This window comes from Nicotiana sylvestris, chromosome 8 (genome assembly GCF_000393655.2).
Source record: "Nicotiana sylvestris chromosome 8, ASM39365v2, whole genome shotgun sequence".
Classification (NCBI taxonomy): domain Eukaryota; kingdom Viridiplantae; phylum Streptophyta; class Magnoliopsida; order Solanales; family Solanaceae; genus Nicotiana; species Nicotiana sylvestris.
In genome coordinates this window covers 220,159,922-220,181,850 of record NC_091064.1, presented here as the reverse complement: position 1 = coordinate 220,181,850, position 21,929 = coordinate 220,159,922, and the positions used below count along the sequence as shown (strand labels likewise).

The 21,929-nt window shown below is 38.2% G+C and overlaps 1 protein-coding gene across 2 annotated transcripts; it reads right to left on the bottom strand.

Annotated features, from left to right (window-relative positions):
- Nucleotides 1–160: 160 nt before the first annotated feature.
- LOC104223035 (BTB/POZ domain-containing protein POB1-like) lies at nucleotides 161–5,901 on the bottom strand. Of its 2 annotated transcripts, none has more exons than XM_009774385.2 (6): nucleotides 5,405–5,901; nucleotides 3,787–3,939; nucleotides 3,387–3,514; nucleotides 3,234–3,297; nucleotides 1,783–2,062; nucleotides 161–1,227 (listed from the first exon to the last, which is right to left on the bottom strand). In XM_009774385.2, the coding sequence occupies exons 1-6, from the start codon at nucleotides 5,616–5,618 to the stop codon at nucleotides 414–416; spliced, it is 1,653 nt and encodes a 550-aa protein (XP_009772687.1). In that variant the 5' UTR covers nucleotides 5,619–5,901; the 3' UTR covers nucleotides 161–413. The 2 variants fall into 2 exon arrangements, with proteins under 2 accessions (XP_009772687.1, XP_070011588.1); XM_070155487.1 differs by lacking the exon at nucleotides 5,405–5,901 and adding an exon at nucleotides 4,309–5,300.
- Between the last annotated feature and the right edge of the window lie 16,028 nt (nucleotides 5,902–21,929).

Here is a 21,929-nt window from a genome sequence, read left to right as displayed (position 1 = left end):
TGAAAAATTACTAGGCTGCTTCTTGTTGTTGTTGTAAGGCAACAGGGGGGGTCATAGATTCCAGATAACAAGGATTCCTGTGAGGGTAAGTCAGACAAGTATTATGCACTACCAAAAACAGAAATTGAAACTTTGATGAATTCTGTATGAGAAGTCACTATAAGGTCAAAATATGAAACTTCACAAAGACTGTGATTGTCAAAATATGAACCGCTCAAAGACTGATTTTACTAATTTACACCAGTGCATATATGCCAATAGGTAACAAGCAATATATAGCCCATACAACTATTGCTCACATGTGCTGCACTTTCAAGTAAGATGCCACTACAATGTAAACTTCTTAAGGCCTCACTGAAGTAAAAAGTATAGTTTAGCTGTCAGCAGAAGCACAGCGATAGTATTTAAACTCTCTATTGGCTGATAGTAAGCTCAGCTCGAAGATGGAGAAGTCCATTGATGAAGTAAGCACTATCGTCAGCCAAAAACGCGCTCCAACCTACACCCAACAGGTTCCTGTAGCCAACAGCCTTGCCACCAGTGAAAGTGTAGTTCCCTTTGTATTTGCTCATGTATTGCTCGTTTGGCTTGGTACGAACTGCAAACTCGTAGTCGACTGCAAATGACACTGCCCCCTTCTCTTGCATGCCCAGAAACAGCCCAAAGCAATGGAATGCACTTTGTTGATCCATGTTGCAATGAGCTGACAGGAAAAATCCCTGTCCACCCAAATGGAAAGCCTGTGAATAAACTCTACCAGCAGGAAAGAGGCTAGCACACTCTTCTTTTTTCAAATCTAGGTAAATAACACACTGTTGACGAGGTGCTTCGAACTCGAGAACTTTAACAGGTCTGTATTTGTATGCCCTCTCCATGTAACGATGGCACAAAGCATTCCCTGCATCCGCAGCAATGGAGCGTTGCCGATATGGTGCTTCGGCCTTATAAAAAAGAGCCTCGAGGACAAGCTTTGTAGCAAGCTCAGGATCAAAATCATTGCATGTTAGGACTTTCTTCAGCTTCCTGCATGTCATGCATGGAAATCGAATGAGTCGACAAAGACGTGAGCTCAATACTTCCCGCCGTTCCTCAAGCTTTGGGTAATGGATGCGAGCCCACTTTAACGCAAAGTCATAGACAGCATCCTCTGAAGCAATCTGAAGATCGTCACTGGACAGAACAGCCTCAATTCCCGCAAGAGGCAAATTCAATACCTCTTCTTGGAACCTGAAGAATTTTAGAGAAATAAAATCTCAAAAGAAGATACCTTTCTCAAACTAGTTTTCATGCATGTGCATTGCACATGCCAAAAGCAGTTAGCGTAGAAAGTTATTCTTTAACTATGAGGCAAACAAGTAAAGATCATTTCCAAATTAAAAGAAAAAAATAATTTTCCAATAGGAAACAATTGATTAAAGTACAGACTGATATGGAAATGCTAAATCTTTCATACTTTTATTAGTAGTATAGATGGTAAAGAGACTCACGAAAAGTGTATGAAGTATTGAAAGCTGAGGTCATTATTATAGGTCAATTCTTTGGTATGCTAATGAAACAAAAGGGAAAATTTCATCAGCTAGTGCGTGGAGCCCAAGAGGGGTGCGAATGTTAAAAGGAAGTGTTGGGTAATAGATATTCACTCATTTGGTAATCAAGATAATGAAATGAAGAAACTTCTCGTGATACTGAGAAAAATCAAAAACTTAACTAGTTTCACTATCAAATTCAACCAAACCAGAGCGAACAAGGTAAAAGTTAAAATTTCTATATAGAGCTACTCACTTGGTTATATCCTTGAAACGTGCAGCAAGAAACTGTTTTGCAGCATCTGTTAACGGCAGAACTGCATCAGCCATTAGTACACTGGAAGGAAGATCCAAATAAAGCAATGCTGATTCACAAGTCATGCGAAGATTCCGCAGTACGCGGCTGCAGTATCTCATGCATGACGCAACCTCAAATTTGTCAGCAGCCATCAACACATCAAGCACGGCAGTGAGTGTTGTAGTTGATAAAGTATTGCTATACATAAAATTCAAGAGGTCCATGAGGGCAGCTTCTTCTGCTCAATAAGATTGAGAAAGGCAAAAGTTAAAGTGTGTCAACTAACAACAAAAGAAAATATATGCAGATAATTTTTCCTTAAAAGGAAAAGAACGGAAGACAAACAAAAAGGTGGACAAGAGATTTTGCAAATAATTAAACCATTATGTGAGCACGGAGAATGCTAAAACTTGAAAACATTATGCGTGATAATCTATGTCAGATTGACCCTTTAGGAGTATCCCATATGCGTTATAATTAAACCATCAAGTGTATGGAGAATGCTATTAAACTCGTAAACATTATGCATGATAATCTACGTCAAATTGACTCTTTAGGAGTATCTCATATGGTTCACATCAAATATCCAAAATATATATAAAATATAATATAAAAAAAGGTATCGTGCTAAGGCTAATAAATAAAGACTACCTTATATGGTATTTACTTATCCAACTGTTTGGCAGCCCCAGAAAATCTCAATTATCATTTACTAGTAGGTAGTATGATTTCTATTGATTTGTACATTGATAGGTGAAGAATGTAAATGGAAAACACATCTAGTTTGGGCAAGCACAATCTCCTATTAGGGTAAAATCTAGTTATTCTAAGTTTGAACCCTAAAAATAACCACTGACCGCAATTGCGACAGGTTCATCCATCGCTCCTCTTCTCAGACCATTGCATTTTTCCAACCCTACCTTGAGAAGGAGTATTCTTTTCCAATTTATGTGAGTTGTTGCAACTCAAAGAGATTTGTGAATGTATACTTATCTAAAAAAAAAAAAAAAAGTTTTGAATGCAGAAGCTGTTCATGAAGATGATACAGACGGGGTTTCTTCCATCTATTCTAAGCTTCCCTCTATTGTAAGTTCTGGGGTGTGTGTGTGGGGGGGGGGGGAGGGGGAGTCTGTGTGACAATGCCCATAGTACGCTAGAGCCAAACATGCATTGACATTGGTTTATACCCTGATTCAATCAGGAAAGAAATGTAGTTGAAATATTCGAAGCTCATCTGTACAACTACACTTAAATTTCTGACAATGGGTAATACAACGTTTTCCTGTTACTCCAATCTCAAATATTGCACTTAGTGCTCAAGAAAAATTTACTAAATCTTAAAAAACAGACATTAAGCTGGAATGAATTGGATCTTTCACACAAGAAAGTAAGTCAAATTTAGTACTTACCCGACGCATTGATTCGTATGGTTACATGCCGTTGTTCCGACTCTTTCATGCCATTTGAGAACAACTAAGAAGAAAACAAATCGTTGTTTAAAAAAATTAAACAGGAGGTGCCTAATTAAGGCAAAAAATATTAGTATATTAAAGATTACTCACCTTATAAAAGAATGGACTCTTAGCTGCCAAAATGGGAGAACTGATATGTATAGTTCTCACCCGAAGGGGGGTTGAAGAGTCCATGTTTGTAGATGAATCATCATCGCTTTTAGAAGCTTCATCATCGCCTATAAAATGCATCAAACTTGTCTAAAGACCTTGATAAATAGCCATTCATCATGTAGACTAATATTTTTAATGCATCATAAAAGAAAAGTTGACTTTCCAATTACGCATGCAGGAATATACTTCTCTCATAAGAGTAAGCAATATCAGAATCTAACCTCGGATTCTTGATAATCAGGATTTTATGGAAAGAATTAGAATCACTAATGAATAATGATTGATATCCTTGAAATAGCAGGAAAAAGTACTCCATTATAGGGAAGTGAATAGGTACCAGGGGGATTTGTGGTCATCTCAATGCCAGAGGGTGATTCCTCAAGCATTCCTACAGCTTCTTCATCTTGTTCATCATCAGCAAGACCATCTTCCATTTCAAGCACATTACAATTTACTACTTGCTCCTCACGTTGCATGACCACGTCCGCATCTGACAAGTGAATGAGATAAGCATACGAAAGGGGAAAAACAGGAAAACTCAAGTAATTAAAAGCACAGAGTTCCCAAAATATGTGACTAAAACAGGGTAAGTTTACGTGATAAACTACATTTTGTTCTTCGATAGACCACAAACTTTTTGAGAATGAACTTTTTTTTAATAGGCCAAAGGCCTAAGTACACTTTCAAGTATGACTTCAAACAGCCAACAAGCAATAGCATGTTTGAATCTATAGTATCTACGACAAAGCTTAACAGACAGACACACATGGAAAGGGGATGCAACATTATGGTATGAGGTACTCGAGCGATGCTACAGCATAAGTACTCTGCAGTGCCATGACTAAATAAGAATACAAACTGCAAATACATCCACAAGATCAGTTGCATGCTTTGTAGTTTGTACCAACAGCCAACACTCAAACAACTTCAATCAACTACATCATTTCATCCTCCCAGTTCAAAACCTTTCATTTCAAGTTGCATCTCATTAGTTTCATCAAACATGACCATTGACAACAACTTTGAAAACTGCAGCTGCTGTATCTATAAAGAAAATGCAACCCCATTCCACACAAAAAAACAAACCCCTAACTCAATAAACTGTCTTTCCCATAACAAAAATAACTACGACACCTCAATTCTAAACTAGTTGGTTCAGCTATATGAATCGTTTATAAACCGCCCTTTGCATGCATTAACCAAATAAGAATTTCCCTAGAAAAATCCACCCTTTTAAGCTAAATTGCAAACAGGGAAATCCAAATCCATATAAAGAGGTACATGAAAATTAACAGAAACCAAAATTCTACGGATAAAAAGATGTTGCCCTCCTTATTATAAAAAAGATGTTAAACCCTAATAGAGAATTGAGAGAACAATCCAGTTTTTTTTTTTTTGTATTCTCCCCTAGAACAAAAAATCAATGCTAAAGTATTGCCTTTTTTATTAATGAAAATTAAAAGGAAAAAAAATTTTAAGCTAAATGAAGATGTTAAACCCTAATGGAAAATCGAAAAGTTAATTATTTTCTTTCTAAATATCTCCTCGGCTAAGATGGCACCCACGGTTGTGGCGTAGTGCACCTAAGGGTGTCGCCTAGTTGTCAATAAATGAGCGCAAACCATCGACCCCAGGATCCCAACGAGACAAAAGACACTAAGTGATTTTTTCTTAGCTTCCTAAAGTTTTGGTGTTTGTGTTTGTGGGAGATAGCAGCTACGCGGTAGAATAGTCCGGGTGTACACAAGCTGGCCAGACACTACTATTATCAAATACATGTAAAGATGACCTTGTTTCATACATGATAACAGAAAATCAAAACCCTAATGAAGCATTCAAAAAGACAAACCATTTTCTAAAACCAAAAATCTAACCCCCCCCCCCCCCAAACACACACACACAAAAAAAAGATGCTAAACCCTAATTGGGAAAATTTAAAATTGAAAAAAGCAAACCATTTTCTTTCTTGATGTCTTCTCTCCTACGCTTGCGGTTCCGGGCCCAATCATCAATGCCGCCAGTACAACCTTCACAGCCCGTTTTACAATCCGGCAAGTCGGGTACAATTTCAATCCTTAAGATCCGATCCGAGAAATTGCTATCATTGAAAGCGAACGCAAAGTCTGATTGTATACCCGACCCACACCCGGGAGAAAAATCAGAATCCATTATACAAAATTGAATGAAGTAACAAAAACTTACAGATTAAGAAGAGAAACCCAATTGAGAATTGATGAAAAGATTGTGTTTTTAAGGGTTTTTATACAAAAGAATTTACATAATTTGAATGAAGTAATTAATATTACAGATTAGAAAATCCAATTTGAGATTGTTGTGGATTTTGTAACGGAAGAAATTTTAATTGGTTATTTTTCTGGTTTGTTTTTATGCTTAATTTTGGGTTTAAATCAGTTAGAAGTAGTCTTTATTTAGCATACTCTTGTCTTATACAAGGGGAAAACAAAACCAATTCAAAATCTGTTCTTCAATTTTACATTCTTTTTTTTGTTTTTAAATTTATTTTTTCTCATGTGGAGTCTGTTGTGGTCAAATAATAGTCCAATTCAAAGACCATATTTAAGAGCCCTGATAGTATGTTACTGTAAATATAATATTTTTTAGAAAAAAATTAAATAAATATGATGTGATTAACGACATAAGTAAAAATTACGAAATAAGTAACTGAGCTAGATAGCTTGATCACTAAAAGACGATAATTAAGTTGCATTATTATTAAGTTTACATTGTTCAGTTAAGTTTTATGGCTTTGCGTATTTTGCTTGTTCTAGCTCAAAGATATAACTTTCACACGGCTTAAACGAGACTTAGTTTCAAAGATATAATTGCCTATTTTGATCGTTATGTGATTGATGATCAATTCACTTAGTTTCTAATTATTATTTTTAGTAAACATGATATGCGATAATCTCTTCGATCGTGAAATATTTATTAGTTGTGCCAAACTGAGTCTAGCCAAAGTTTATTTATCATACTCAGTAGGGGTGTGCATTCGATTTATCGATTTAATTTTGACCCTTATCGATAATTACTTATCGATTATCGATTTGTACATATGCTTACCGTCATCGTTTCAATAAGGTTTCGATTTATCGATTTTTGGGGCTTATCGATTCGGTTATCGATTACACCAATAAGAAAATTTGCGGGATTCCACGGAAAGTATGTCGCTATAAACACGCCTAACTAATATGGAGAAAAAGAAGCTAAAATAAAACGAACACCGTTTGTAACATAAAAATTGTGTCAACAAGCACATGCAACGAAACTAAAGTAAGGAATCAAATGTATGCCACCAACACTCCAACGATATAAAAAAAATACACTATCACGGCTAATTTTGTTTTCCATTAATTTGAACTCCATTCTCTTGAGTTTTAAATACGATCATTCCTTAAATGTGGAAGAGGAAATAATAGGGTTAGGGACTTAGGGTAAAGGAAAGGGTATTACAGAACAAGGGTAAAAAAAATTGTCTTTTTAGTATATCTTATCGGTTTATCGATAACCCGATAACCGAAAAGGACAAAATCGAAATCGATAACTCGATAAGGAAAATTTCGAAATCGAAATCGATAAATCGATAAACCGATAACAAATAATCGATTCGATTTATCAATAAACCGATTCGAATGCACACCCCTCATGCTCGGACATCTTTATCCCTTAGCTTTGATTAACCATTAGACTGTCCACTTTGGAACGATCATCAAAACTAAGAATATATATTTTCAGATAGAACTTTATATATAATTAGCCTTTTTTTAAATAAAAAAAAAAACACAGATCCTTCTAATAGTCAAAATGTTGTACCAGAAGTGGGCTAGGATTTTCCCTGCGGCCCTGTTAGGAATGTCCGGACCACATGTATTTGCAAGAATGATCATAGAAGTGGGTGTTCTTTATTTTTTGACCTCGTTTGCCTCGTGGGCAGAAGTTCAAGTTTAAGTGTAAAAATTGCACGGGGCGCCCTATTTGGTCGCCCCCATTTAACCTATACCCATTTTTTTTAAAATTTTTAACTTGTACCCACTTTTTAAATAATTTCAGCCCCCTTTCTCCTCATTCGTTTTCTTCTTCTTTCTTCTGCTGTTGTTGGTGCAGATTATTTCTTCTTCGTTTTGTCTCAATTAATATTCTTTTACGTAAGCATAGTTATGGATTTAACTTAACTGTTTGTTCAGATTTTTCATGAAGTGGAACGAGTCATCTATTGAGCTCAAAAACGGCAACCTGTGATGAAGTAGAATGGAGTAACATATTTGAAGGGAAGATATACGTACACAAACACAACTATGACAAATAGGCCAAGTAATTTGTAGCAACTTTTCGCCTAAACAAAGAACCACCATAATTAAGGATAAATGACAGATTAACTACTCTCATATTGGCTACAAAAAGTACAAAGAGTTATCCATATAAATCACCAGTGATTATAGCTGTCTTTGCTAAGTACAGGAAAAGCAGTCAAGTGATTAAAAAAATTCTGACTCCAGAAGAGGAGAACCAAGTAAAATATTAGTACAAACAAAAACTTCAGCTCTAGAGCTGAAGTTCGACAGTTACAAAACAAAAACTTCAGCTCTAGAGCTGAAGCTTACAAACAAAAAGCCAGTTAAAAACAAAAACTTCAGTTCTAGAGCTGAAGTTTGATAGTTACAAAACAAAAACTTCAGCTCTAGAGCTGAAGCTTACAAACAAAAAGCCAGTTACAAAACAAAAACTTCAGCTCTAGAGCTGAAGCTTACAAATAAAAACTTCAGCTCTAGAGCTGAACTTGAGGCTCGGCTACTAGAATGCTGAAGTTTTCGTGATTGTCTTTGCTACTTCAGCCTCATATGCTGAAATTATGCGAAAAAACGGGTACACTTGTAATTTTTTTTTTTGCAAAGCGAGCACAAGTTAAAACGTGACACAAAAAACGAATATAGATGCAAATGCCAAGTTTAAGTAGTGTTGCCTCTCACAACCTTGATTGCCTCATGACAATTGACCTTAACGGTTTGCCAATGGGGCAAGTGAGGATCAAAAAATCAAATATATCCATTTTTTTTATGTAATTTCCTGAGAAATAAAAAAAAAAGCGAAATAACTTAAATAGTCAGCCGCCCTACTGCTTAAGCTAAAAATAATAGACTATATATAATATATGTATAATTCATATAAATATAGGTATAATCATATATAATTAATGGATACCTATGTATACTGGCTAAGAAAAGTAAACATTAAATCTGGTTGATTTTTTGTGTAAAGAAACAGGACCTAAAAAAAAGAGTTGAGTTTCCCTTTTTTGTAGACTAAACAAGAATTAGCACATCAAATCACACTCTTTGGGGTCATTTGATTGGAAAGATGTTATTCAAGGATTAATTATTTCGGGACTAATTATCCGGGGATTAGCTATTCCACTTTTTCATGAGAATAAAATAATACTACAATCCGAGGATAACTAATTCTTGGATTAATTACACCTAGTGGCGGAGCCACATTGAAGCAAGGGGTGTCAAACGACACCCATTCGCCGGAAAATTACATTATTTGTTTAGATAAATTTTTTTATTTTATGTATATTTACTATACGTTGATTCCCCTTGACTTTTCGATATATTTAATTATTTATATTTTGACACCCCTTGATGAAAATTCTAGATCCGCCATTGATTACACCGCAATTTTCTCCCAACCAAATATGAATTATCGTTCTTAAATTTAGTCCTACGATTAATTATTCATTATCTCTCGTACCAAACAGGCTTGTAGAGTATATAACACATAAAGGGTAAATATTCCAATTTCGTACTTTAACAAAGAAGTAAATAAGAAGATCGAAGAAAAAGAAGAGTAAGAACTCCATCCAAAAGATTTGGTGATGTTAATATGCACTTAGAAGGCTTTTTTCCTTTTCTTAATTAAATACCTAAAATGCTGCTAAATATCGGTACCTTTGGGTCATATAAATTCATATTTATACTTTTGTTAGTACAACTTCAATAATTTCTTATCGTTATTGATTCCAATACAGTACCAAAGTGGAATGCTGTCTTCTCATGGAACATAGCAATAGAAAGAATGATAAAAGGTTTGGATTTATTAACTATTAAAAGGAGTGGAATTCTTTGTTTAATACTTTAATTATATATTATTGGTAAATGCCAGACATGAAGAACTTTGTTATTAAATGGATTATACCAAGGATCGTGGAAGTTGGCAGCCTTAGCATATATGGTATATATATTGCAACTCTATTAATAATATATTTTTATACTTGTCATGTCATCTAAATTGGTATGCTTTTCTAATTATGAAATATGTAAATTAGCTTCATGAAATTCGTTATTCTTTCTCTTTTGATTCAACAAGCTAAAAGTTAAAATAAAAAAAAAAAGGATGGGAATAAGTCCTTATTACACATGGTATATAAATACATTATTTATGAATCAAACAAAAATCATACTTAAATAGCAGCAGCATCTTAAGGGAAGAGATTAATGGTGCCTGCAGAATACATGTTGAAAGACCTTAAACCGAAGAGAATTTTCATAAAGCACTAAAATTTAGAGCTTTATTGACATGCGTGACTATAGTTTGCTAACTAGTATTTGTAGTTGCTATTCAATTGTTACCGACTTGTATTATTTGTATTCACAAGCACAACGAATACAACTTGTGTTAACTGTATTTGTTATGTTTATACAATCAAGACGAAATACAAAGGTGTATACTAAGGATACAACCTGTATCGACTATATTCGTTCGCATAACGGCTAACGCATACAACCAACGTGAAATATAGAAAAATAGAATGCTCTCGTTGAGAGTCGAACCCAAAACCGGTTTAACCAACTAAGTTACGAGAGTTTGTTGCTTTCTTGTTTCAGTCCAAAACAATTGATCTCTATTGTTTCAGTACTTTCACGCGGATGTGATTTAAAATGTCACGATCCCGATTTTTCACCCTCGGGAGTCGTGATGGCGCCTACTAATGGGAGCTAGGCAAGTCAAACCTTAACTACCTACTACACTTTCATATTGCTTCATTTTAACAAACACAAGGCGATAACGTGATAACAGCGGAATTTTAAGTAAATAAGTGGAAGTCAACAATTAAATATGTCAAGTCTACGTCTATTACAACTTTTAAAACCTCAAATATCCAAAACCTGGTGTCACAGACTGTCTAAGAGTTACTACATAAAAGGTCTGAAGAAAATATAATACACTGTTTCTGAGCAAAAGAAAAAAAAACAGGAAATAGAGATAGAGGGAGACGCTAGGGCCTGCGGACGCCTGCAGGTCTACCTTGGGTCTCCAAGTGGACTGAAGGAAGCCCTCCAACTACTGTCCAAAAGCTGCTCCTGAATCTGCACACAGTGCAGAGTGTAGTATCAGCACAACTGACTCCATGTGCTTGTAACTGACTCCATTTCTTTCCATTGGACACGAACAGAAGGAAAACTCTTCGACCTCAACTGACGAACCTGCCGGTTTAGAATAGCTACCGGCTCTTCCTCATAAGACAAGTCCTTGTCCAACTAGACAGTGCTGAAATCTAACACGTGAGTATGGGTGTTCATGGTTCGGTTTGGGTCGGTTTTTCCCAAAAAAAAAAAATCAAACCAAGTAAGTTGATTTTTCAAATATTGGAACCAAACCAAACCAATTAAGTTGGTTTTTTATCGATTCGGATTTTGTTGGTTTTTCGGTTTTTCCGTTATTTATCGATTTTTTTCTTAAATATGAGACATACACTACCAAACACATATTCCGGCGACTACATTTTCAATGTAACACTATCAGATCAATTGCTCTTTGAGAAATCTATCATTTACCAAGATATATAGATTATAATTGAATCAAATAGTGATGATTAATTTAAGTACTCAATTAAAAAATCGATTATTTTTACATGAAATAAATTCTTGTATTTAGCAAAAGAAAACTACCAATCAAACGAGAATGTAAAAGTAAAGAATTAAATTATTATAATAGCAAAGAACTAGACTAAAAATACAAGTGACTAAGATGTACTATAAAATTTTAGAAACTTTGTATAAAAGAATACATATATATAGGTGTAATAATAAATTTAAATAGATACTTTTATAGTCGGTTTGGTTCAGTTTTTTCGGTTATTTTTTTTATTAAAACCAAAACCAAACCAAATTTGAACGGTTTTTAAAATTTAAAACCAAAACCAAACCAAACCTAAAAAGTATCGATTTTTTTGGTCGGTTTGATTTGGTTTTCGGTTTTTCGGGTTTTTATGAACACCCCTACACGTGAGATGGATCATCGTGATACTTCCGAAGCATGGACACATGAAACACTGGATGCACATCTGATAAGCTCGGCGGCAATGCAAGTCTATAAGGCACCTCTCCCACTCGATCAAGAATCTCAAATGGACCGATGAACCTAGAGCTAAGCTTGCCCTTCTTCCCAAATCTCAACACGCCCTTCATAGGCGACACTCGGAGCAATACCCGCTCTCCAACCATAAAAACCACATCTCGAACCTTGCGGTCTACATAACTCTTTTGCCTGGACTGAGCTGTACGAAGCCTATCCTGAATAATCCTAACCTTGTCCAAAGCCTCCTAAACTAGATCCGTACCCAACAATCGAGCCTCTCCCGGCTCAAACCATCCAACCGGAGATCGACACTGCCTACCATATAAAGCCTCATAAGGGGCCATCTGGATACTCGACTGGTAACTGTTGTTGTAGGCAAACTCTGCTAAAGGCAAAAACTGATCCCACGAGCCTCCAAAGTCAATGACACAAGCTCGGAGCATATCCTCCAAAATATGAAGAGTTCGCTCGGACTGCCCGTCCGTCTAAGGATGAAATGTTGTACTCAACTCAACCTGAGTACCCAACCCTTGCTGAACTGCTCTCCAGAAATGCGAGGTAAACTGTGAACCTCAGTCCAAAATAATTGACACAGGCACACCATGAAGGCGAACAATCTCCCGAATATAGATATCAGCTAACCTCTCGGATGAATAGGAGACTGCCACAGGAATGAAATGCGCTGACTTGGTCAGCCTATCAACAATGACCCATACTGCGTCGAACTTCCTCCGAGTCTGCGGGAGTCCAACAATGAAATCCATAGTGATCCACTCCCACTTCCACTCGGGAAGCTTTATCATCTGAAATAAGCCACCAGGCCACTGATGCTCGTACTTAACCTGCTGACAATTCAAATACCAAGCTACATATGCACCGATATCCTTCTTTATTCTCCGCCACCAATAATACTGCCGCAAATACTGATACATCTTCGTGGCGCCCGGATAAATAGAGTAGTTGGAGCTATGGGCCTCCTCTAATATCAACTCTCGGAGCCCATTCACATTAGGCACACAAACTCGACCCTGCAAACTTAAAACTCCATCATCATCTAAGGTAACCTGCTTGACACACAAATGGGGATCATCATACTGCCGATCACGGATACGCTCCAATAAAGAAGAACGAGCGATCGTGCAGGCCAATACATGATTAGGCTCAGAAATATCCAACCTCACGAACTGATTGGCCAAAGCCTAAACGTCCAAAGCAAGCGGTCTCTCACCGACCGGAATATAAGCAAGACTGCCCATACTAATTGACTTCCTACTCAACGCATCGGCCACCACATTGGCCTTTCCCGGATGATACAAGATAGTGATATCATAATCTTTCAACAACTCCAACCACCTCCTCTGTCTCAAATTCAACTCCTTTTGCTTGAACAAATACTGAAGACTCTTGTGATCCGTGAACACCTCACATGCCACGCCATACATATAATGTCTCCAAATCTTCAATGCGTGAACAATGGCTGCCAACTCCAAATCATGAACCGGATAGTTCTTCTCATGAGTCTTCAACTGTCGTGAAGCATAGACAATAACCTTGCCATCCTACATCAACACTGCACCAAGCCCAATATGAGATGCATCACAATAAACTGTATAAGGCCCTAAACCTGTGGGCAAAACCAACACCGGTGCCATAGTCAGAGCGGTCTTGAGCTTTTGAAAGCTCGCCTCACACTCGTTTGACCATCTGAACTGGGCACCTTTCTGAGTCAACCTGGTCATCGAGGCTGCGATAGATGAGAACCCCTCCACGAACCGGCGGTAGTAGCCTGTCAATCCCAAGAAACTCTGAATCTCTATAGCTGACGCTGGTCTAGGCCAGTTCTTAACTGTCTCAATCTTCTTCGGATCAACCTGAATACCCTCTGCTAATACAACATGACCCAGAAATGCAACTGAACTCAACTAGAACTCACACTTCGAGAACTTAGCATATAACTGACTATCCCTCAAGGTCTGAAGAACCACTCTAAGATGCTGCTCGTGCTCCTCCCAGCTGCGGGAATATATCAAAATATCATCAATGAAGACTATCACGAACGAGTCCAAATAAGGCCTGAACACTCGTTCATCAAATCCATAAAAGCTGCTGGGGCATTGGTCAACCCAAATGACATGACCAGGAACTCATAATGCCTGTACCGGCGGAAAGCTATCTTAGGGACATCAGATGCCCTAATCCTCAACTGATGGTAGCCAGATCTCAATTCAATCTTTGAAAACACCTTGGCACCTTGAAGTTGATCAAACAAATCATCGATCCTCGGCAATGGATATTTATTCTTGATTGTAACCTTGTTCAACTACCGGTAATCAATAAACATTCTCATCGATCCGTCCTTCTTCTTAACGAACAACACCGGTGCACCCCAAGGCGAAACATTGGGTCTAATGAAACCCTTCTCAAGCAAGTCTTGCAACTGTTCCTTCAACTTTTTCAACTCCAGCGGGGCCATACGATACAACGGGATAGAAATGGGCTGAGTGCCCGGAGCCAAATCAATGCAAAAATTAATATCCCTGTCGGGTGGCATGCCCGGCAAGGCTGAAGGGAAAATATCAGGAAACTCTCGAACAACGGGCACAGAATCAATAGAGGGAACCTCGGCACTAGAATCACGGACATATGCCAAATAGGCCAAACACCCCTTCTCGACCATACACTGAGCCTTCACATAAGAGATATCACTACGGGTGGAATGACCAGGAGTCTCTCTCCACTCTAAACGAGGCATACCCGGTAAAGCTAAGGTCACAATCTTGGCATGACAGTCCAAGATAGCGTGAAAAGGTGATAATTAGTCCATCCCTAATATAACATCAAAATCGACCATGTCTAGAAGCAACAAATCCACACGAGTCTCAAGACCCTCAATCACCACAATACAAGAATGATGGACTCGATCTACTACAATAGAGTCACCCACCAGTGTAGACACAAAAACAGAAATACTCAATGAATCACTAGGCATGACCAGATACGGTGCAAAATAAGATGACACATACGAGTAGGTAGACCCTGGATCAAATAACACTGAAGCATCCATATCACAAACCAGAATAATATCTATAATGACTGCATCGGAGGCCTCAGCCTCAAGCCTGGCTGGAAGGGCGTAACATCGGGGATGGACCCTACCATCCTGAACTACATCTCTGGGACGGCTTGCAGCTGGCTGGCCTCCAACTCTGGCGGCCTAAGCTCCACCTCTAGTACCTCTACCTCCACCTTTAACACCTCTACCCTCACCTCTAGCAGGTTGGGCGGTCTGTGGAACACCTGGTGCCTGAATCATAGCACGGGAACCCTACTGCTACGACTGAGTACCCGCCAACCTCGGACAAGTCCTCCTAATATGACCATATTCGCCACACTCAAAACATCCACCTGAGTGTTGTGGCTGAGGAAACTAAGACTGACCCTGGCGACCCGAATGACCACCCCGAAAACTCTGGAGCGGCGGTGCACTGTAGGACTGTTGATCGGAATAGCGCATTTACGGACCACGGCTACCTAAAGTGCCGTGAGAGACCTGAAGAGCTGACTGAAAGGGCCTAGGAGGATGACCTTTACCATATGAATCTCTGCCTCCAGACGAGGCACCTCTGAATCTACCTGAATGACGGGGCCTCTTATCCAACCCATGACCACCTCCCTACGACAGGACCATCTCCACTCTACGGGCCACATTGGCCGCCTCCTGAAAAGTGATCTCACTCCCAGCCTTCCTAGCCATCTGAAGGCGAATCGGCCGAATAAGACCATCAATAAACCTCCTCACCTTCTCTCTCTCTCTCTCTCTCTCTCTTAGTAGGAAGTATGACAAGAGCATGGCGAGCTAAGTCGATGAACCTAGTCTCATACTGGGTAACCATCATGGAACCCTGCTGGAGGCGCTCAAACTGCCTCCGATAAGCCTCTCGCTGAGTAATGGGGAGAAACTTCTCCAGAAATAGCTGTGTGAACTGCTCCCAAGTCAAGGCTGGTGATCCGGCTAGTCTAGCTAAGCAATAATCCCTCCACCAAGTCTTGGCGGATCCAGACAAGCGAAATATAGAAAAATTAACCCCATTAGTCTCAACAATACTCATGTTCTTGAGAACCTCGTGGTAGTTGTCTAGATAATCCTGGGGATCCAAAGTAGATACACCGCTGAAAGTGGAAGTGAAGAGCTTGGTGAACCTATCTAGCCTCCATAAAGCATCTGTAAACATAGCCGCTCCATCACCGGTCTGAGCTACTACACCCGGCTGAACTGCTCCAACTGGATGAACCCCTAGAGTCTGAATCTGAGGAGCAACCTGCTCCAGAGTGCGAGTAGAAGGAGTCTGGGCTCCTCCTCCAGCCTGAGAGACGGCTGGTGCTGCAGGAAGCAAATCTGCCCGGGTGACACTCTCCATGAGGCCCACTAATCGGACCAGAGCATCCTGAAGAATTGGGGTAGCAATAAACCCCTCTAGGACCTGAGTTGGGCCCACCAGAACTGCTGGAGCCGGAACCTCCTCATCAAAATCAACCTGAGGCTCTGTCACTGGGGCTGCTACTCTGGGCTGAGATCTGCCCCTACCTCGGCCTCTAGCATGACCTCGGCCTCGCCCTCTGCCCCTCGTGGAAGCGTCTACTGGGGGCTCGGGCTACTGAGCGGAGGATGAGGAAGCGCGTGTTCTCGCCATCTGCAGAAGAGCAGAGTAGAAGTTCAATTAGCATTGAGAAACAAAACCGCACGATAGGAAAGAATAAATGTGAAGTTTTTTTTCCTAATTCTGTAGCCTCTGGGGGATAAATACAGATGTCTCCGTACCGATCCCTCAGACTCTACTAAGCTTTTCTGTGAACTGTGAGACCTATGTAACCTAGAGCTCTGATACCAACTTGTCACGACCTGGATTTCCCACCCTCGGGAATCGTGATAGTGCCTACTAATGGGAGCTAGGCAAGCCAAACCTTAACTACCTACTATACTTTCATATTGCTTCATTTTAACAAACACAAGGTGATAATATGATAACAACGGAATTTTAAGTAAATAAGCGGAAGTCAACAATTAAATATCTTAAGTCTACGTCTATTACAACTTTTAAAACCTCAAATACCCAAAACCTGGTGTCACAGTGTCACAGACTGTCTAAGAGTTACTACATACAAGGTCTGAAGAAAATACAATACACTGTTTCTGAGCAAAAGAAAAAGAAACATGAAATAGAGATAGAGGGAGACGCCAGGGCCTGCGGACGCCTGCAGGTCTACCTTGGGTCTCCGAGTGGACTGAAGGAAGCCCTCCAACTAAAAAGTATCAGTTTTTTGGTCGGTTTGGTTTGGTTTTCGGTTTGGTTCGGTTTGGTTCGGGTTTTTATGAACACCCCTAACGGTCATGCTTGACACCAACGAATAGATACTCGTCACCATGCTTATTCGTCGTACTCAATAAGAAACAAATAGCAAATAGAACACAACTCCTAATCCCTCAAGCTAAGGTTAGACCAAACACTTACCTCTATGCCTCGAACACAACTCAAGCTTCAATTATAGCTTTACCTCTTGATTCCACCGCCAATTCACTCGTATCTAGTCACAAATTACTTAATTACATCAATAATCGCTAAATGAATCAACCCCAATGCATAAAAATGAGTATTCCAAAATTTTACCCAAAAAGTCAAAAATTGCCCCGAGCCCACATGGTCAAAACCCGAGGTTCGAACCAAAACCCGATTACCCATTCCCCCACGAACCCAAATATATGATTTGTTTTGAAATAGGACCTCAAATCGAAGTCCAAATCCCCAATTTTTTAAAAACCTAGGTTCTACCCAAAACACCCAATTTCCCCCATGAAATCATTGATTTGAAGTTGAAATCATGTTAAAAGATGTTAATGATTAGAGAAAACTAGTTAAAAAATGACTTACAATTGATTTGGAGAAGGAAGGTTGTTTGAAAAATTGCCTCCTATGTTTTTGAGGTTTTGAAAAATGAAAAATGACTGAAAATCTCGTCTATTTATACCCCTCTCAGACCCCTTGTGCAGACCGCAAAAAATGGATTACGGCTGCACAGGCCTTCCTGAAGTGTTGCGGTCCAGTACCCTGTGCGGATCGCATGAAATGGACCGCGGCCGCACAGGTCTCCACCGCACTCTGCACGAAACCGACTGCGGACCACACTGCAGCGCCCTGTGCGGACCGCACAAAGCCGACCGCGGCCGCACAGCCTTCACCGCGCACCGCACAAGGTCGACCGCGCACCGCAATGGTGGGGTTCAGAAACCTGCAATTTTTTCCTGTTTTTAAGCCTAAAACATCCCGAAGCCTACCCGAAACTCACTCGAACCCTCGAAACTCCACACCAAGTGCACACAAAACCTCAAGAACATCCTACGGACTTATTCGTGTAATCAAATCATCAAAATAACCTCATGAACATCAAATCAAATCTCAAGATCAATAAAATCTTCTCAAAACTTCTTTAAACATCAACTTTGCAATTTAAGTCCAAATCACGTCATATGACATCCGTTTTTCACCAAATTCCGCATAAATGTCTTAAATCATATATAAGACCTGTACCGGGTACCGGAACCAAAATACGGGCACAATACCATCATGTTTAAATTTCATTTCAAATTTCTTTAAATAATTTCAGAAAATAATTTTCTTTGAAAATTCATTTCTCGGGCTCGGGACCTCGTAATTCGATTTTGGGCATACGCCCAAGTCCCATATTTTCCTACGGACCCCCAGGGACCGTCAAATCACGGGTCCGGGTCCGTTTACCCAAAACGTTGACCGAAGTCAAATTAGCTCATTCTATAATCAAAACTTATCGTTTTTCACAGATTATCATATTTAAGCTTTCCGGCTACGCGCTCGGACTGCACACACATATCGAAGTGACTCTAAATGAGATTTTCAAGGCCTAGGAAATACAAAATTTAATTTAAAGCAAGTGATGACCTTTTGGATCATCACAAAAATTAAAATATAACAATGAATGGTAATTTTCTGAAAGTCTAATTACAAATGAAAAATACAGTGTATATGTTTGTTATGTCGCATAATATTTTTACTAAAAGAAACTATTTTAATTAAGGAGCTGACTCTCATGGTTCAAAATTTGCAATTTCACATATGCTCACAAAATTTCTATTTCCTTGAAGTGTAACTAAGTGGAGGGAGCATTTTCAGTTCTCCATTTCAATGTGTTGTTAAGTTGTAACTGAAAGATTGAAACTACAGAAGAGTAGAAAAGACTTGAGAATGACAATATGCAAAAGCAAATGCTGGGATTGTGCAGGAGAAAGAACGAATAATCAGTTGATGAAATGAAAACGTAGAAGAAAAAAGGAAGATACATATCAACTGAAGAAGGGACAGTAGCATGTGGGCAGTTTTGTATTATGCTGGCAAAGGAGAAGATGGTTGGATTTAACAGGTGATGATGATGATGATGGAAGAAATAAAAAAAGAAAAATTAATTCAGAGAATAAAGCTGCTGACCAGAATGAAATTGATAAAATAAACTGGCATAGCTAGTGGTAGACATAAATTCAATTTACCGGGACATATCTTCGAATTGTATATTTAAAAAAAGGACAGCTCGATGTACAAACTATCTTGCGTTCATGCAGTATTCGAGGAAGGGTTGTACCCCAGAGGAGTGTGATATAAGCAGCCTATACTGATGCATGTATTGTTAGGATCGAAAAAGTCAGGTGTCATGCAGAAGCTAGTAAATCAACAATTGAACGACGATAAATCAGACAACAAAAGAGAAATCTACCAAAAGAGATACAAACATTTAACGTGGTTCGGTCAATTGACATACATCTCCGACGGAGATTGCTCAATCCACTATATAAAAGAAAGTACAAAATGAGAGAACAACCTCACGAAGAGGCAACACAAGTAACACGCTAACACTTGTCCCGTAAGTTCTCCTCCTAAACACAACTCTCAAACCCCATATAGTTACATTGTGGATGGTGATGAATGAGAAGGACAAATCTTCAATTTATAGAATTTCAAACTTTTTCCTATAAGAAAAGGGACTAGCTAAATATGGAAGAATTATATTTTCTTTCTAAGAAAAGAAAAAACCCAATTATGATAAATATGTTGTCCTTTCCTTCATGAGATAGGAAAATCAATTATGGTAAGAAAATATGGACAAATACCTAACATGTATCAGATTGATTCCACGACTCGAACCTGTAAACTATAAGTAAACTGTTGCTCCAAGGTTCCTCTTCATATTTTCTAATTATATATATTTATCTTAAATTTATACTTTGTACTATCACAAAAATAAATAGGAAAGCTATTATCTTTACTTTTTAGCTTTAAATTTTCCTAAAAAGGAACTACATTGCGAGAACGATACGCTATGGTTATCGGCAAAGGTATGTCATATGACCAACTTTTTTTGTGCTATCATTTTTCAATATTATTGAATACATAGTGGTATTTGGGCTTTAAAAAGCACAGTATAAACAAGCTAGAGACTGTTCTTTTTTTCTTTGTGCATTTGATATCTGAACTATATTGGTCGGATTAATTCGAAATCGTTATATTGTCACCTAAGAAACTTCTCTATACCAAAATATTCCATTTTCAATCCTCAAATTAAATTAGAGATTATGATTAAGAGTTAAGAGATCTTACCCACCCATTCACGCGTTTTGGTATTAAGTAACTCCTTTTCCTTAATGTACTTGTCCATTCATGCATTTTCTTCTTCTTGAGTATGTGATATAATGCGTAGCTTTATACTCCAATTCCTTGGCGAAAAGTTCTAATATTAGCGTTTGTTTGGAAAAGTGGTATTGAACAATTTTGAAAAATATTTTTCTAACTTTTGTTACTATGTTTAATTTTGTTTGCGAAGTTTTTGGAAAAACGTAGGTGGAACTTTAAAAAATATTAAAAATTATTTTTCAAAGTCTAAAAGATGTTTATTTTTTTCCAAAAAAAAGTGTAACAAAAAACAATTGCAAATGTTTTAACCAATTTTTCAATCAAACGCCTACACATGTCCACAGTAAAAGGTCATTTCATGGGACAACCCCCATTTTGTCCATTGAACCATAGTATGAGGTTACCTTCGTATTTTTTTCAAAATTCTTTTTTATTTGGTGCCTAAGGTCCGATTAAATCGGATTTGTATAGGAAATCCATACTTTCAGATAAAACGCTTCCTATTACAAGGTGTTCAATATATTCAAAATCCCCGAATTCGATATCTCTAATTAAAAATAAAAAAATATTTATCACTCAATCATAATCTTTCGTGATTAATTACCTCTTTGGTAATTGTTACTACTACTTTTTTTTTTCTAGCTTTTGTTACAGCTAGTGACTGACGGGAGAACATGTCTGAGGCATTTCTTTTTCTTTGTTTCCACTCTTCTTTCATGTCTGTCTTCTGTCAACCAAGCATTGTGATTGGGATAGAGATAACATGATGAATAGCAGAATGGGAAAATAATTGAAAGATCAATTAAATATCAAACCTATAATGATGCATTCTTACATATTCTTAATTAATTCCCCGTTATTCATGGGCTATTTCTCCTGAAAAATAATTTTAGAAAGTCTCGGATAAAGCCAAATCTTTCATTTAAGTATTAGTTGTTAGGTGTTTGCCATAATTTTTTTATCATATTTGTTGAAGGAAAGAGCAATATAATTATCTTAATTGGGTTTTTCTTTTTGTAGAAGGAAATTATAATTCTCCTATACTTGGCTAGTCCTTTTTCTTGTAGGAAAAGGTTTGGACTTCTATAAATTGAGGATCCTTCCTCCTCATTCAGCAATATTCACAATGTAGCCATATGGGGTTTGAGAGTCGTGTTTAGGGGGAGAACTTTACGGGACAAGTGTTAGTGTGTCACTTGTGTTTGCCTCTTCATGAGGTTGTTCTCTCGATATTTTGTACTCTCTTTTTATATAGTGGATTGCTCATCTCCGCGGTGGACGTAGGTCAGTTGACCGAACCACATTAAATGTTTGTGTCTCTTTTGGTATATCTCCTTTGTTGTATGATTTATCGTCGCTCAAGGTTTGATTTGCTAGCTTCCGCATGACACCTGCT

What these genes read in the sequence shown, in the direction of transcription:
- LOC104223035 (XM_009774385.2), bottom strand. Translation starts at nt 5,618, where the DNA reads ATGGATTCTGATTTTTCTCCCGGGTGTGGGTCGGGTATACAATCAGAC. An exon ending in GATGACCACAAATCCCCCTG is followed by an intron (nt 3,515 to 3,786) that starts GTACCTATTCAC and finishes TGCATTTTATAG; the next exon opens with GCGATGATGAAGCTTCTAAA. An exon ending in AGAGTCCATTCTTTTATAAG is followed by an intron (nt 3,298 to 3,386) that starts GTGAGTAATCTT and finishes TTTTCTTCTTAG; the next exon opens with TTGTTCTCAAATGGCATGAA.